Raw genomic sequence first — 18747 nt, 5'->3', positions numbered from 1 at the left:
CAAGAATGAAGACAAAATGAAGATATTTTCAGCTGAAAGAAGACTAAGAGAATTTGTTGATTACAGATTTGCACAACAAAGTATGCTAAAGGAAGTTTGTCAAGCTGAAGATAATAAATAATAAACTCAGAACTTCAAGAAGGAATGCAGAGCATGGAAAATAATAAACATGTGGATAACTGTAAAATATTATTTTGTAAAAATTCCTTTAACATACATGTAACTGTTTAAGGCAAAAATTAAAACATGATAATGTGGTGTTGCTAGCATATTTAAATGTATTTATGAGGCAATTAGAACAAAAACAAGGGTAGGGGGTAAAGAGAGCTATACAATTGCTAGATTCTTGAATAGTATGTGAATTGAATCTAGATTTTGTATTGCTTGGTTTAGACCTTGGTATAAATAGAAAATTTTTCAAGGTTAATTTGTAAAAAAAAAAAAAAAGTCTATAAATTTATATTTGTTTTAATGTAAGCTACATTCACTGCCACAGTGGACAAACCCTGATGTTTCAATGGCTTAACACAATCATTGTTTATTTCCTTTCCATATCACAGTTTAATAGAGTTCATTTTGGCTCTCCCACCTGAGTTCTCAGTAATTCAGTGATTAGGAAGGTAGTCTGCTTCCATCTTGTATCTTAGTTATCTGAAGAAGATGAAAGAGAGAATGATGGAAAGTCATATCCACTCTTAGCTGCCTTGCACCAGAGGTTATGTATGACTTCTACTCACATTTATTTCCCAAGAATAAGTCACAAGCTCATACCTTAATTCTTGAGACCAAGGAAATATATATCTGTGTCCGAGAAAATGAAAGTCTCTAGCATTTTTTTGCCATGATATCCAAATTAGTGGAGGGAAAATCAGTTAGAAAAAACCAAATTTAATCAATTAAAATATTCAAAAATTGAATAAAAATGAAATAGGAAAAGGGAAACAAAAATAAAACAAATGTTTTGGCAACATTTAAATATGTAAGTAATTGTAATAAAAGAAATGTTAACCTCTCCAATTAAAAAACAATGGGAATTAGACTGGATCAAAAAATGAATTCTAGACATCTGCTATTTATAAACTACTGATTTTTAATGTTTGAATGCAGGAAGTTGAAAAAAAAGAGGCAAAAAATGATGTACTGGTAAAATGCTAATCAGAGCATTTGGTTATATCAGGCAAAATAGATATTAAGACATAAAGCATTACTGGTGAGATAGAGGGTCACTTCATAATGATAAATATTTAATTCATGAGGGAGGATTACTTCTAATTATGAATGTAGCTAATAAAATGGCTTCAAACTATGTTGAGCAAAAATTGCTGGTATCACAGGGAGAAATTAACAGACCCACTATCATTCTCTGAGATTTGATGATACCACTTTCAATTATTGATAGAATAAGTATGCAGGAAACCCAGTAAAACTAGAGGTAATTTGAACAAAACAATGAATAATTTCGATCAGATACACACTTGCACATACGCAGAAGCCTGCAGACAACAGTTAGAAGATAGATATTTTTTTAAGCATAAATGGAATATTTACAAAACCATGTCTTATGTCATAAATCTCAAACTCATAAAAAGTCACTATTATCAAGAAGAAATTCCCTGGCCATAATATAACTAGATTAGTAGGTAATTTTAAAATTGAGAAAAATCCTCATATTTTTAAAAACTAAAAGGGAAAACCACTTTTAAATAACCAATGAATCTAAGAAATCTTAACAGAAATGTTTAAAGATGTATTGAAAATTGGATGACAGTGATAATACTACATATCATAACTTGTGAAATGCAACAAAAGGAATACATTCAGGAAGGTCAGGATAAAACCAAAAAATGTAGAAGGAAGGAATTAATAAAGATATGAACAGATATTACTTAAATGGAATATGAATATGCTAAAGAAGATCAAAATGAAAATGTAGTCCAATTGAGAGATGAGAAATTGATCCTTCTCTGGAAAAGTTGATTATTTAAAAAAGTAGGTAGACACAAATAAATATTAGAGATGATAAAGGAGTGGGACCAAGATGGCGACATAGGAGGCTTCTGAACTTGCCTCCTCCCACAGACACACCAAATGTACAGCTGTACGTGGAGCAGTTCCCTCTGAGAGAAATCCAGAAACTATGTGAGTGACTCCTACCCACTGGGTGAATGAGAATCAAAACAGGTAAAAAAAACAAAAAAAAAAGACTGAGACACACTGTCCTTATAAACTCCAATACTGGCACAGCTTCATGCAGTTGGGAGAGAATTCCCAACTCCCAGCTTCTCCATGAGGCATGGAGAATTTAGACCACATATGTAGCACCCCAACTTTTAAGACTACCGCCCAAGGGAGTGACTTACCAGGTTAGGAAAGAATTTCTTAAAGGAAACACCAATCACGAACGAAAATGATGAAGTCTTTGACCATATTGCAATGAAAACCTGTGTGTGTTATCATAAGACATGGCAATCATGAAAAGGGAAGGCAAGACTGGGAGAAGACATTGCACCACATCTAGCTGACGAATACTTTGCATCCAGATTATATAAAATTTTCCAACAAATGAATAAAGAGCAGACTACCCAAGAGAACAATGAGTACATATATAAAAGGAAACATGATTAGCCAGTAAACACATAAAAGATGCCCAACTTCAAAAATTATCAGGCAAATTCAGTGTAAAACCAAAGGGAAATATTTTATGTATGTCAGGATGTTAACATTTTAAAAGTCTGAGAAACAGGAACTCTCATTCATTGCAGTTATGAGTGTAAAATTATGCAATTGTTTTAAAGAACAATTTGACAATATCTGATAAAATTGACTATCTTTATCTTTAGTCCTAAACTACAAGTATGTTATAAAGATACGTGTACGTGGGTGATAGTTGTTACAGTTTCTAAGAGGAAAAATACAGGGCACCTTAAATATTCAGCACTAGAAGAAGTATCCATTTTGTTGTGGAATATGCATACAATGGGATATAATGTGGAGGTCAAACAACTAAATAAATAGCTATATGGAAAACAATAATAACAAGAGCAAGAGGAAACTTTCAGAGGTGATGGACGTTATGGCAATAGACTGTCGACATGGTTTCATGGATATATACTTGTTTCCAAACGCATCAGTTGCATACATTAAATAGGTACAGCTTTTTGTATGTCAACCATACCATAATAAAGTGGTTTAAAACTAGCAAACAAATACAAAAAATTTCCAGAAGCATATGTTGTACTTACATGAAATTAGAAGAATTGCACAACATAACCTTATATATTGTTTAGTGATGTATAAATATATTGATATGTTTTAAAAATTAAAGACATACACATGATGATAAACACAAAATTCTCAGGTGCATGTGGAAGATGAAAAAGCAAGCAGGGAGGAATACACACTGGCTTCCATTGTTCTGTAATACTTTAATTATTCTCAGTGGAGTACCTACACTCTACAGAGTGCCATCTTAGTTTCTCCCTATCTGAACTCTATACCTGAAGTAGATAACTGAACTATATCACAATAAGTAAAAAATATGTTTCAAAAGAGTTGGATGTCATTTGAGGCCAAGTCTGGTGAATAAAGTCACCAAAACTTTTTGCATATAAATGATTAAAAATGAGGCAAGTTTCTCTCTTGTGTGTGCATGTTTTTTGTTAAACTGGCCCTGAAGCATTTCCTCAAAAATAGTTTTTGTAGTATTTTGAGAAATGGCTACATCATTATTTCTGTGTGTAGCTTCCCAAAGTGACTTTTTTGAAGGGGACAAGACTCATCTGGATGTATAATGTGTCCAAGTTCCAGTATGTATGTTAAAAAGCTCAGCTTCCTTTCTTTATTTCAACACCTTATATTGGAGATACTTATTACATTGGAGAAACTAGACAGATGTGAGCAATGCCTCTATGCCAAATAATAGCTCATCATCAAGTGATTCAAAGTCTTTCTTTTTTTTCCGTTTTGAAATATTGAGATACAGGGCTTTCTTTGAAGAGACTTTCTACTCCATGTATATTTGACTAAAAGCCTCACATGAGAACTATTTCATTTATCACTAGGCACTCGATGAACCAGCCAAGACTGAAAGTGTCTTCAAGGACAACACTTTATACCCACCTCTGGAGGTAATGACTTCAGATTACCCATGATTTTGAAACAAAATCCCGAAACTCATTGCTAACTCAGTACCTGGTTTCAATTCTTCCAGTTTTGTTTTCCTGCACAGCTCAGGCAGCAAACTGAAGAGCTCTGTGCTACCATTGATAAGGTCTTACAGGATTCCTTGTCTATGGTAATGCCCTAGACTAGAATGTGCAATTCAAACATTTGCTTCGCTTCTCTTCATTTTCCTCTGTTTGAGTATGATGCATCTTAGGTTTGTCCTTCTTTTTCCTTTTTATTTTCCAGCATTCTTCTGATTCTCCTTCAAGTTCCTCACAGACATTGTTGGGTTCTGACACAATGAAAGTATGTATATATTTAATAAAATTTGCTGAACCATAAGAGTGACTAGATCAATGGTTTTAAACTGCAGGTTAAGGCCCCATAGTGAATTGGGACGTCAATTTAGTTGAATAGCAACCAGCATCTTAAAAACACAATAGTAGGAATGTAAAATATCAGACTCTATTACAAGTAGTGAGTAGCATTGTTGATATAGGTTTCAATTTGTTTACATGTATGTATGTAAGTATGTGTGTACAGGGTTACAAAGTAAAATTTATTACTAACTATGGGTTAAGTTCAAAACAGTTTGAAAGCCAGACTATCAGACTTTGTCCTTATATGTTGGCATTTTAAGAAGCATTTTAAGAACCGCATATAGAATTTGTGGCTTATCCTTATCTCATACCATAGCTTCAGTACTTATGTAATTCATAGTCACTTAGAATTGCAGAAGTGGGAAAGGAAGTAGACTGAAGTTACGTTAGGCTAAGAGCTTGCATACAGGTATTATTTCTGGAACTTTTTTCCTTTTGGTCGACTAAGCTTATTTTGTTGTTCTTTGACTCAAAGGGGTAGAAACCTGGATATTTTAAACTGATAAGAACAGATACTACACTTGATCTTAGCCAAAAGGCCGAGAAGCAATGAAACCTGGATATTTTAGATTGTTAGGATACTTCTAAGTCATTAATTGTTGTAATTGAGTATTTACTTATTGCCTTTTTATAGTCATTTTCATTTGTTGGAATAAAATATTACATTTCTCCAAATTGTTTTTTTAAATATTTAATACAGATCTACTCACTAAATTTTCAAAATGGTTGTGGCTTTTTCTTTATAATTGTTAGGGTTTTTTGGTCAGCTGTATTTTCACTCTTGGAGTGAGTATAAACACTTTTTTCAGGTTCCCTTTAAAAGTTGTACATTGTGTATACAAAGCAGGTTTTAAATGTACAGAATTGCTTATAACTAGAAGAGTATCTTAATTTTTGATTGGATTGTCAAAACTACAATTATTCATTAATAATGACATAGGAACTCAGTAACCAATAATCATCAATATTAAGAAATTATATTTTAGCAGAGAGGACCTACAAATAGATAATTGTAGTTATTATATTTATCTATTTCATTATATATTCTTTAAATCTTTTAATCTAAAAATATGAAATATTGTTTGATTTCCGAGGCTATATAAATTTTAAAATATATTTTTATTCTATTTGTTGAACGTATAAAAAGTACTTTATATTTTATAATAGGAATAGGACTTAAGTAGTAATATGTGAATAATAATATATATTATTGATTTATTTAACAAATATTTAATGCTTATAGTGTTAAAAATACATTTTTCTAGGTCACTAAATTTAAGACAACTGTTTCATTCAACAAGTATTTATTAAGTGCCCTTACCTCCTCCCTTCTGGCCACAATCAGTTTGTTCTCTGTATTTATGAGTTTTTTCTGCTTTTGTTTATTTGTTTGCTCATTTGTTTTGTTTTTTAGACTCCACATTTTTGTGAAATCATATGGTATTTGTCTGTCTGACTTATTTCACTTAGCGTAATATTCTCAAGGTCTTCCCATGTTGTCGGCAAATGACGTAGTAAGACTTGAAAGTCAGTAGTACTCATTGATTGATCCATGAGCTGCAGAATGGATATTGTAATAGCAGTCATGACAACAACATTCATCTTGCTATACATCTCCATCAGGGCTCTTGGGTGACCAGCTGTTTTGTCAATGAACAGTGATATTTTGAAAGGAATCTTTCTTTCTGAGCAGTAGGTCTCAACAGTGGGCTTCAGATAGGCAGTAAACCATATTATAAACAGACATGCTGTCATCTAGGCAAAGTAGATTTAGCATAATTCTCAAGGATTATTCCTAGGATTTTCAGAATCATCAATGAGCACTGGCTTCAACTTAAAATCACCAGCTGCATTAGCCCCTAACATCTGAGTTAGCCTGTCCTTGGAAGCTTTGAAGCCAGGCATTGACTTTTCCTCTCTAGCTATGAAAGTCCTAGATGGCACCTTCTTCTAATGTAAGGCTGTTTCGTCCACATTTAAAATCTTCTGTTTAGTGTAGCACCTTCATTAATTAGCTAGCTCTTCTGAACAATTTGGTGCAGCATCTACATCAGCACTTGCTGCTTCACCTTGTACTTTGATGTTGTGGAATTGGCTTCTTTCCTTAAGCCTCATGAACCCACCTCTGCTGGCTTCAAGCTTTTCTTCTGCAGCTTCCTTACCTCCCTTGGCCTTCAGAGAATTGAAGAGAGTTAGGGTCTTGCTCTGGATTAGGCTTTGGCTTAAGGGAATGTTAGTGGCTATTTTGATCTTTTATCCAGATCACAAAATCTTTCTCCATATCAGCAATAAGGCAGTTTCTCTTTCTTATCACTCATATGTTCACTGGAGTAGCACTTTTAATTTCCTGCAACAACTTCTCCTGTGCATTCACAACTTGGCTGTTTGGCATGAGAGGCCTAGCTCTGGCCCTATCCTGGCTTTCAACATGCCTTCCTCACTAAGTTGAATCATTTCTAGCTTTTGATTTAAAGTGAGAGATGTGCAACTCTTCCTTTTACATGAACACTTACGAGTAGTGTTCTTAACTGACCTAATTTCAATTTTGTTATATCTCAGGGAATAGGAAGACCCAAGGTGAGGGAGAGAGATTGAGGAATAGCTGTTGGGACAGTCAGAACACAGACAACATTTATAGATAAGGTTTGCCATCTTATATGGGCATGGTTCGTGGCACCCCAAAACAATTACAATTGTAACATCAAAGATTACTGATCACAGATCATCATAACAAATATAATAATAATGAAAAAGTTTGAAATATTGCAAGAATTACCAATATATGGTGCAGAGACACAAAGTAGCAAATGTTGGAAAATGTGCTGATAAACTTGCTTGTCACAGGGTTGCCACAAAACTTCAATTTGTGAAAAACTCGTTATCTACAAAGCACAATAAAGTGAAGCACAATAAAACAAGGTATGCTTATATTTGTCATGGTGTAAAGTTTGGATTCCATGGAAAATGGGAAGATACAAAAATATGGGGGGAATAATATGAAACCATTGAAAATGATCATGATGGCTCCTGTGGGGGGCTCTTGAGGTCAGAGGAGCAGTCAGTGATGATGCCTAGATGGGGTGGGCTCAGGGGAGCCAGAGGGAAGCATGTGGGTTTGTGAGAGGTATTTTAGGCTTGCTGTGGGGTTGGGTGTGAGTAGTCAAGGAGAGAAGAATCATGGATGAACTCTAGGTTTCTGCCTTGAGCATAGACAACCATGTAGAGGAGGGAAGAGGGTTATGTTCATTTTGGACAGGATGAGTTTGAAGTGTGTATCGGGGGGCATTAACCTAGTGTGTCTGGAACTAGTAGGAGAGACCTGGGAACGATGCGCACATCAATGTTGTGAGTGCCCTACAGAGAGCTCCAAGGAACAAAACATTGCAGGTCCAATAAAGGGGGTGGAGGAGAAGCCAGCAGAGGAGATGAAATGTCCATTATTGTAAGAGGAAAATCAGAACTATGTGGTAACATGGAAGCTACAAGAGGAGAGTATTTAAGAGAATATAATCGTGGTAATTGCTGCTGAGAGCAAGACAAAGATAAAGCTAGAGTACTGTTTATTAGGTTTGACTTATATATTTTGAACCTGTGTTGCTATTGCTTATGTGTGGTGTTCATTCTCATCTTTTTGATTTTTATAACCTTTTCTAGCATATATAATCCTTTTGAGCTTGAGGTTGTTCTTAATCTAGTGTGAAAACAGTGACCCCATGTAGGTAATATATATAATTTTAAATTCATGTTTTCTTAGATATATCTTTGTTACTATTTTCTATTACTTTCTTTCCTTATTACTTTTTTACTAATTTCTGTTACTTAGTTGTTGTTGTTTTTTTTAATTTTTTTGTGCCCTCTGGTCTAATTATTTTCAGGACAAAATATTTCTGGATATCACTTTTATATTCAATCTAGAGAATCTGTTTATCTGGAATCCTAAGTCTTTTTTTTTTTTTTTTTTACTTTCCTGCTTTCCTTCTAGTATTTTGACATTTACTGATTTGAAAATTTAAAAAATTTTGAATATTTTATTTTACATTTTTGTTACTTTTCTTAGTTCCACATAAATTCTTAAAGATTATAATTATGTTTATTTTCCTATCAATTTTAAACCTTGAAATATCTTTGTTATATTTTTCTTGAGATCTTCTTTATTTAGATCCTGATTTCTCACACATTGATAGCTTTTTTCTGGATTAATTATTTTTCTTGGTGGAATCTTGCTGAAAATTATATACAACAAGGTGGTTTTGTGTTGATTCTGTGGCCTATGTTTTTGAGAATATCTTTATTTTGCTCTTTCATTTAAATTATAGTTTTGTTGAACAGAAAATTATAGGTCCTATCTCTTCATACTTTTTCGCCCTAGGTTCTTTTTCTTCAACAACATACTTGTGAAGTATTTTGCCAGCGTGACATTTAGTCCTCTGCTACAGAGTGATCATTTACAGTGTGGCTCTGTAAACTTTTAGAATTTTTTTTTTTTTTTGGCTGTCCAACTCTTACTTCTTTATTAAGTTTTTTATTTTAATTCTGGTATAGTTAAATATATTAGTGTTATATTAGTTTTAGGTGTACAATATAGTTCTATACAACACCCAGTGCTCATCACAATAAGTGCACTCCTTAATCCCCACCACCTATTTAACCCATCCCCACACCCACCTCCCCTCTGGTAACCATCAGTGTGTTCTCTAGGATTAAGAGTCTGTTTCTCCTGTAATACTGTGTTGTGATGAGCACTGGGGTTTTTACACTAATGAATCGTTGAACACTACATCAAAAACTAATGGTGTACTATATGTTGGCTAACTGAACATAATAAAAAAATTTTTAAAAAGAGTCTGTTTCTTGGTTTGTAGAATTTTATCTTTATCTATAATATGACTGATTTTTCTTATAATGTAAATGCGCATTTTTTTTTCTCTTACATGTCTGGATTGGTACTCTCTGTGACCTCTCCTTTGAAGTCTTCAATCTTTTCTGTCCCTCACATTCAGGATAGCTTTTAGTCATTAGTTTTCAAATGTTTCTTCCTCCTGGGACTCTTATAAAGTGATTTTGTCACTTTTGTTTCTGTTTTCCATAAGCCTTAATCTTTATATATTTTTTTCTATTTATTGCTTCCTAATTCCTTCAAGGGGATTCCTTGATTTGATATTTCAATTCAAGAATTTGCTCAGTATGTATTCTGTCCTTCAATTTCTATGTTATTTATTATGTCGGATACAGTTCTCCTTTTTAAAGTCATGTACTGTATGGTGACTAATATAATAAGAAAATAAAGTCATGTTTATTGAGGTATAGTTTACCCACTGTTAAATTTACCCTTTCAGTGTATACTTCTATGGGTTTTCACAAAGCATAATACAGTTATATAACCACTACCACGTCTGAAGTACAAAACACTTCCATCAGATGAAAAAGTTCCCTTGTGCTCCTTTATAGTATGTCCCTCCCTCCAACCCAAGTGCTGGACAGCTACTGATCTTTTCTCTGTTTCTATACTTTTACCTTTTCAAGAATGCCATATAAATAGAATTATACAGTATGTAGTCTTTTGAGTCTGGCTGTTTATACATAGTAGAAGGCAGTTGAGATTCCTCCATGTTTTTGCATGTAACAATAGTTAATTTGTTTTCATTGCTGAGTAGTATTCTGTCATATGGTTGTACCATATGTTAACTATTCACCAACTGATGGACAATTGGGTTATTTCTACTTAGGTGCTATTACTAATAGAGCTGCTAAGAACACTTATAAACAAGATTTTGTATGGACATGTTTCTCTTGTGTAAAAACCTAGGAAAGGAATGACTGCACCATTGTTTTTCTCCTACAGCGTTAACATTTTTCAGATGTCTTATTATTTTTCCATGGAAACTCAAAGTTCTTGGAGCATATAGGCTAACTTGGCTGTATGTGTGCCTGATGTCTGAGGTGGAAGACACGAAAGCCTAGTGCCTAGGATTTGCCAATTCTGTCGAGTTTTGTCTTTTGTTTTTGTTTTATGAAGAACAGAAAGAACTTGTGTGTCAGGCTGTAGAAATCTATAACGTCAACCATCCCCCCCTTGCCATTCTCTTCCCACCCTAGTGACAGTGTCCCTCATCTTTGCCTCCCTGAACCTTTGCTTATGGCACTCCACGCTCCTCTTCAGATAGCTGTTTCCATTGTCATCCTCAAGGAAGGCATCAAGAACTGTCCAGTTGTCCAAACCTATGCTTAACTGTCCCCCTTTCCCCCAGCCAGGCTGAAGGGCCATCTTGATATCATCCTCAGAGATACTTCTTTTCACCATCCTCAAATTTTGCTCCCTCACATTACACCTCTGCTGTCCTTTAACTCTGATGTTGAAAAGTGGTATGTGGTGAGAAAGCAGAGACAGAGTATGTAAAACAAACAGACAGAAACGACTACTTGGAAATGTTGGGCTGTGAAAGGGAGAAGGAAATTGGTCTGAAGTAGCATCAAGGAAGAATTTTTGGTTTGCTTTTTAAAGCTGAAAATGACAAGAGCATGATGGCATGGGGTAGATTCATTAGAGGGGAGGTACTAATTATACAAAAGAAAGGGAGTTCCTGAAGGATGAAAATCCCTCAGAAGGACATGGAACCTACAGTCTAATTCAAGTAAGTGTCCTTTGATTAAAAGCTGGAAATATCTGCCATTCTAACAGGACAGAAAACAGAGGAAATGTCAGGTACGGTGCAAGTGTGTTTGTAGGTGGATGGAGGGAAAATGAAGAATTGTATAACTCATATTTTTAGTTATTCAATTACTAACACCTTTCAGTGAAGAAAGGTTTAAGATTATTAACTGAGATTAAAAAGCAACCTTATGATGGGGAAGAAATTGGTAAAGAAAAAGTTGAAAACCATTATGTGTTCTGCTTTCAGTTCTTCCTTCATTCCCTCATAAATCCCTTCCATTCAGATTTTTGTCCCCACTGTGCTGCCCACACCACTTTCCCAGGTTCCCATTGCTCTAAACTCAGCCCTGGTCAGAGCTGACATATCTGCAGAATTAGAGATAGTTGTCACTCCCTCCTATTTGGCACACGTTCCTCTGGCACCTTCCAGGACACTATGCTCTCTCAGCTTTTGTCCTACATCACTTGCCATTATTATTTCTTAGGTTCCTTTGCTGGCTCATCCTCTTCTTCCCAAACTATTCCCAAACCAATGCTAGAATGTGGCTGGACTCAATCCTTGGGCTTCTCCTTCCTCTCTATATTCACGCCTTTGGTATTTTGAAAAGCAGGTGTATGCTGACAACTCTCAAATTTATATCTCTAGTCCAGGATTATCCCCCAAATCCCATTCTCCCAAATATCTATTCTCTGTTTCCATTTAGGTTCCTAATAAATATCTGAAAAATTAAAGTCTAGATTTCTTCCCACAAACACTATTTCATATCCTGCCTTCCCATCTCCGTCTATCAATTCTTATCTTTCATTTGCACAAGGCCAGAAACTTTTGTGTCAAGTTTTATTCTTCTCTTTCTCTCATATTCTACATCTCTATTAGAAACCCTATTGCTGTAGATTTAAAATATATGTAGAATATGATTATTTCATGCTTTCTGTACTGCTGAGCCATCCTCATGTTTTGCTGGATAGTGCAATAGTTTTTGTCCTCGACCCTGCCTCACTATGATTCTTTTTTTTTTAAATTTTTTTTTATTGTTACGTTAATCCCCATACTATGATTCATTTTTAACACATTAAAGAGAGAGATCCTTTTTCAAGCATAAGTCAGATTATGGCCCCCCCCATGGCTGAAAACCAGCAGTGCTTACACATTTCCTTTAGATATAAACCAGAGTCCTTACAAGCTCCTGGAAGGGCTTCTATGATCTGGTCTCCCAGCCCTTCTGGCACAGCTCCCCTGCTCTACCTGCTTCCTTGCTGTGCCTCGAATCTGCCAGTTGTGTTCTTGCCTCAGCACATTTTGTCCTGTTTTCAAATCAGTTATATCACTTTTTGTAGTTTCTAGTTCCTTGTAAAAATTTGCAAGCTTAACTTTTATCTCTGGAAAAGCATGCGTAAGTGTGGTTGTTTTTGGTCTGGTTCTAAGAAAACAAATTTCTGGATTCTCTGTGCGTGTTTTTTGGTTGTTCATTTTCACTCACATTGTCTTACCTCTTTGTGTGTCTGAATCTGATTGTGTGCTGAATATTCTACTCAAAAGTTTATTTATAGAAATTATTTGAGGGCTCAGATGATATTATCTTACCACAGAGAACCTTTTCTTTGCTCTGTCAGACACCAGGAGCATTAGAAAGGAAGGATTACTTAATTTAATTTAAGGTTTGGGGATGATTTTTTTCTAAACAATTGTTTTCAATGATTTGAGGCAAGCCTGAGGACTATGTGAGGTCTTCTAGATCAGTCTTAGTCCTGAGGCCCAGTCTATTCTTGGTGGGTCATGGATTCTGACTTTTATCTCCCTACACCTTTGAGAGTCAAAAGTTTGGATCAGCTTCTCAAGCAACTCAACATTGTTTGCAAACATCTTTAGGATAAAAGCCAGTCTCAGATGCTTGACTCATGTCTTTGGATTCCCATCTTCTCCTGATCTTGGTCCCAAATTCTTTTTTTGCTTATTAGCTCATTGATGTTTTTAATAAATAATATGTCAATATTGTTTTAAATATTTTACCCAACTTTTTGTTTATTTTGAAAGGATTGCTTTGAGTCCTTGAACAACCATTCTCAGTGGTGGAAATCCACTTTGAGAACTTTACATTTGTTCCACCTTGTTGAAATGCTCTTTGTTTAGATATGTACATGTCCAGCTCCCTCACTTTCATATCTTAGCCCAAATGTCACCTTCTGTAGATTGACCATCCTATTTGAAATTGTAAGCCCTTAGCATTCTTGACTTTCTTAACATCTGGGTTGTCTAAAAGAAATAAGGTATGTGGCAGAAGCAAAGATTTTCTCTAAAAGAATATATTACCGAAGTCTTCAAATTATTTGTATTCTTTTTTGTTGCATAACATATGATGTAATATATAGTATGATTTACTTCCAACATACAGTGTAATTTACTTATTTATTATTTTATGGTTTATATTCTCTCCTGCTAGAATGTAAGCTCCCCAAGGACAGGACATCTTTCTTTGTTAGTTTTGTTTAGTGATAAACTGAAGGGTGTAGAAAAGTTCCTGGCACACAGTAGATATACAGTAAGTATTTGCTGAGGAGATGAATGAGTCAAATAACCATCTCATTTCAGAAAGTGGGAGAGTGGGCCTACAAGAGAAAAATTAGGGGATTACAGTACAGTATTGAATGCTCATTTGAAGTTGATGACCATTAATTTATAATGAAATCAATTAGCTTGGTTGAGAGAGTTTCCCCACAATGTTTTGCTTTTCAAGTTTAGAGAAAATAGATGATAAGGTCCATCCAGGGTTGTTGTTTTCTTTTCTCTCTTTTTTTTTTTTTTAAGGTGAGTTTGTCATAAGGAGAGAGGGAGGCAAGAGAAATTAAGATGTTAAAACAATTAAGAATATGAAATATATGTAAACTAAGAGGTAATAACACCACAATTGAACTGTAAAACTCATTGATTTTGAAGTCTCAATGATGCTAAAGGAATGTTGTATTGGGGACATTTGAGAAGTGAATGGGAAATAGAGTTCTTAGAGTAGGATGCTCAGAATTGAAATGTCACATATTTCCCATTTTATTCGTGAAGGCAAAATCTAGGAATGATCCTGAGAGTGGATGAGTGAAATGGAATGGATGAAAATACCTTTGGAGATGAGTGGCTTAAAGAAGTGAGAGTATAGGGTGCCTGGGTGGCTCAGTCGTTAAGCGTCTGCCTTTGGCTCAGGTCATGATCCCAGGGTCCTGGGATCAAGTCCCACAACAGGCTCCCTGCTCAGCGGGAAGCCTGCTTCTCCCTCCCCCACTCCCTCTGCTTGTGTTCCCTCCCTCGCTGTCTCTCTCTCTCTGTTGAAAAATAAATAAAATCTTAAAAAAAAAAAAAAAAGAAGTGAGAGTATAGAGAATTCCATGTGAATTTTGAAAATGGCAAAAATCACATAAGGGGCCATTATGATCAACAAATGGATGTCATCAGTAAATATGGGAAAATTTACCAGAAAGTTGATAGATAATGGCAATGAAAAGAATAATGAAATGATGTAGTTTAATGAAATAATTTTCAAAGGGACAGGGGCTTTGTATAGAAGAGAGAGCAGAATGGTCAGAAAGTCTTAATAGCAAAAAAAGGTGAACACTTATCCCAGAAGTCAAATCTTTCACTATTTTTGTGCTTACTTCAGTAGTATAATTATTTTTCTATTCATACAGATGCCTACAACTCTTCCGAGAGCAGCTGGTCGAGAAACCAAATATGTAAGTCCCTTCATAATGATACATACTGCTTTTTAAATGGGTGCATGTGTATTCTTTGGAGGGAACTCAATTATACAGTCATTAAAATTGAATTAGTTGATATTTTTCATAAGTGGAAAGGGGTAGGATGGTACGAATCAACCAGATGTGGAAAATCAGATTATGTCAGGTAAGTTTATTGAATAAATTCCTTCTTAAGTGAGGTCTAGTTTGATTAGTTCGGCTAAATAAAATGGAACTCCAACACCTGCTTTCTGTCTTTCTAATTATCAAAGCTTAGATGACACTTTCATTTTTGTAAAGGTTTATTGTGCTTATTATAAAGGAATCAACTCATATACTTGAAACATTAAGATTTGTCAATTTCCAACAGGATGGCCAGGTTAGCTGGTTTTGACTAGTTTGTTGCTTTCTTTTTCATTTAAATTATTGTCAAATAAACCAATTTCCACTTATGAGCAAAAATAAATTAATAGATGTGTAGATACAGACTCACACACTTGATTCAATTAGTTATGTGGAGCTGGCTCTGAATGTCCTAGGCGCACACACGTAGCCCCACCCCGTTTCCACTCTTTATTCACCTCATAATCCATCATGTGGCCAACTTCTGCTTCTGATCGAATAGCTTCAATAGAAACAAGATTTTCTCCTAAGCAAGTGTTTAGTTTTTAGTTTAAAACAAAACAGTAAATTGTTTTAGGTTATACCTTATATTTTCTAATATGCTCTTTTCATCATCATCATCATTATCATCATCAAGAATACATAGTTTTTAATTGCATATTTTGTGACATATCTTCTTTCCAATTCATGTATTTCTGTCTTATTTGGATCTCCCTAAGGCAAATAATAAACTGGATGAAATCACTGAATTTTATCACATTTAGGAAATGATGTTTAGAGGGTATGGATAGGAACACTGCTTAGAGTATTTTCCTAGAAGCTTTCACTCTTTTGTTTTTATTGAAAACCATTTGGAGTAATACTTAAAGGAGTAGAGACATTTAGTAGGCTGTACCCAAGTTTAAATCATAACGTGTCTGTTTGCTATCTGATCCTCATAAAATAACTTAACCTCTCTATGCCTTAGTTTTTTCATCTATAAAATTGGGAAACTAATAATTGCCTGATGTATAATTCATATTGGTTAATGTATGAAAGGCCCTTGATAGAGTCCTGACATACAGGAATAAATAATAGTGCTTCCCTTTCTTCCTCTTATTTTCCTGTGCTTTTACCTTCATCTATGCCTCCCCTTCTCTTCCCTCTTCCTATCTTGGGAAGAGTAGAAGTGCCATGATTTAGTGGAATTCCTTGATTCTGAAGTTGAATACAAGAAACAAAAGTTCCCTAAAGATGTCTCAATACTTTTTGTGACTTATATGTGCTACAAGAGCCAGACCCAGGAAAAAATAGCTGTGAAATTTTGCTTTCTCATCTTTCTTTTTCACCTACTCCTACCTGTCACCAAAGTGCCTCTGATGGAGACTCATTTACAAGAAGATGGGGAGGGGCTGGTACTTCCTCTCACCCCTCCCTGGGGGTGGTTAATTTGGTAGCAATTGGAATAATTATGGAGGGGCTGCTTCAAGCTCCATAGTTAGTTTATTTCAAATTATTCTTCAGTAAGTTATCAGACTTAATTAAAGTGGGTTAACATTTGCCCTAATCTTTGTGAGAGCATTTGAGTCATTCAAAATTAACACTGAATCATCAAATAGATTTAGTATAGACTAGACCAAATACGAACTCTAATTCGAACTTTGATTACATTTGGTTTCTTGAGTGAGAAGCTTTCTTTTTTAATTTCTCTTACAACATGGCATTTGAATTATTCTTTTGTGAGACCTCAAATATGTCCATGTCTTTTGGAAGACTGTCAAGGATAATTTCATGGTGGAATGTGAAACCCAGTTCTGTGGCGCCAAATCATAGGGAAATCACATTTCTAAATATTTCACTATAGTTATTATATTTACTAAGTGATGTCTGATACATTCATTTTGAGAAGAAAAAAATGAAATTTTAGAGCAGAAGTCCACCTTAGCTATAAGCGTTGGTCTGTGAACTATCTATTTTAAATACAGTATGTTCTGATTTTAAAAGTAGAATGACATTAATATTTTCTTCTAGAAATTCTAATATTCATATTGCCTGAGCTACAAGATACCTTAACTTAAGGTATCTTGGATAGCTTTCACTCAATTAATTAATTAATCTTTTACTATATTCTTCTCTCTTTCTCTACCATGGAAACTCAAAAGCAAATCTGAGACGTCTTTTAAGTATTTCACCACCTCTGTTCAAACGTTGAAGGAAGTAGGTATCTTCGCAGTATATTCCTGCTGGGTCTTGGTGTGTCATTGGCTGTAGAAATTCTTAGATTCAGTTAGAAAACAGGGATCCATAGTTTACCAACTCCTGCACCACAGAGGAAAAAAGAGAACACTTAGATGAGAGCCAGGGAAAAAAGTATTGGGATATATGAGGATATCCTTGGCAAATTAGCACAGACCGCTCAAAATCCCTATCTCTGGGGGCTCTCTGAAAGTACAGTATATAATCTATGAATCAAAACTAGTAGAAAACTTAGTCAGAATTTTCTAGCTAGCTCTATTATTCAATTTCCCACATTTGTTCATTGATTCAATAAGTATTTACTGAGTGTTTACCATGTCTACTCACTGAGGAGTCACTGGGGTGAGGGATGAACCTTATAAGGTCCCCATTTCTGCAGCTTATAATGGGGGAGACAGTGAACAATTACAACAGTAAATGCACAAGACACTTTCTTGTAGAAATTAGAGAAGAGCTGGCCATAGAACTGGTTGAAGTGTAAGCAGACTTACCAAGTTGTTAGCTTTCAATGTATCTGTATTATCTATTGGCTTTCCAGTGTTCCTGGGATGATTATAATGGTTTTATTAAATAACGAGAAATGGTATGACTAATTCCTCTTTCTGAGGCCTTTGGTAAAATGCTGACTTCTTTTTCCATAAAAAAAAGAAAAGAAAATGCAAAAACAATTAGTTTCCTATTCTTATTCTTTATTGCACATATTGTTACATTTCACATAATTTGTTTTTTTAAGGATGAGCCAGATGCAGGAAAAGTGCCATCAATTCAGTCTAATTAAAGTCAAAGTTTTCTTCAATTCATGGTGTACTTGAATTGCAAGTGATTTTAAAGTAATTTAATTGAGGTCTTAAGTGTAATAGAATTTAAGTGAGGCTAACAACATGTTGAGTAGTGGTGATCTCCACGGGTCACTTGTAAGACTGATTATATTAATTTATCATCAATATTCCACTCAATTGTTTTGAGTTCTTACCTTGCAAATGAGGTTTAAGTATTTCATTTAACCTTATACCAGTCTTATGATGGGGGTATTATTATTTCAAGATCTTCATATGACAAAGGAGGAAACAAAGTCTTAGAAGTCAGAGTAGGCAAAACCCAACCCAGGTCTCCTTCAGGTCAAAGCCCTTGCCATTAATAGTTGTGTGAGAACTACAGAAGATATGGGAATGGTTTGTTTTCCTTAAATAGTTTATCCATTAGTATTTATACTCTGTGTCTAAATTATTTCTTCACGTTCAGTAACCTTCAATCTAAACTTTGAATAATTTTGTATTTGGTGGCAATATCTAAAATGATATCTATTATATTTCTAACATTTTAAATCACTCTCATATAAATTAACTCATAATTTATCAAATAATGTATAAGAGTGATTGTTTCTAATGACACTTTTATTTATTTATTTATTATTTTAAAATTTAATTTAATTTTATTATGTTATGTTAGTCACCATATAATACATCATTA

General features: G+C 34.6%; 1 protein-coding gene and 1 pseudogene across 5 annotated transcripts in view; one reads left to right on the top strand and one right to left on the bottom strand.

Annotated features, from left to right (window-relative positions):
* Positions 1-18747, top strand: part of MLIP (muscular LMNA interacting protein) — a 137708-nt gene that overhangs the window by 51065 nt on the left and 67896 nt on the right. For 4 of the 5 annotated variants that reach the window (XM_078055223.1, XM_078055222.1, XM_078055224.1 and 1 more), the window contains exons 6-8: positions 4062-4127; positions 4411-4470; positions 14872-14916. In XM_078055223.1, the coding sequence (XP_077911349.1) occupies positions 4062-4127; positions 4411-4470; positions 14872-14916 (171 nt within the window). Of the gene's footprint in view, positions 1-4061; positions 4128-4210; positions 4295-4410; positions 4471-14871; positions 14917-18747 lie in introns of all 5 variants that reach the window. The other variant, XM_078055227.1, reaches the window with a different exon arrangement.
* Positions 4978-5095, bottom strand: LOC118520362 (U2 spliceosomal RNA; annotated as a pseudogene).

Source organism: Halichoerus grypus, chromosome 9, assembly GCF_964656455.1.
Source record: "Halichoerus grypus chromosome 9, mHalGry1.hap1.1, whole genome shotgun sequence".
NCBI classification, from domain to species: domain Eukaryota; kingdom Metazoa; phylum Chordata; class Mammalia; order Carnivora; family Phocidae; genus Halichoerus; species Halichoerus grypus.
The sequence above is the reverse complement of the archived record's forward strand: the minus strand, read 5'-3'. Positions and strand labels throughout refer to the sequence as shown.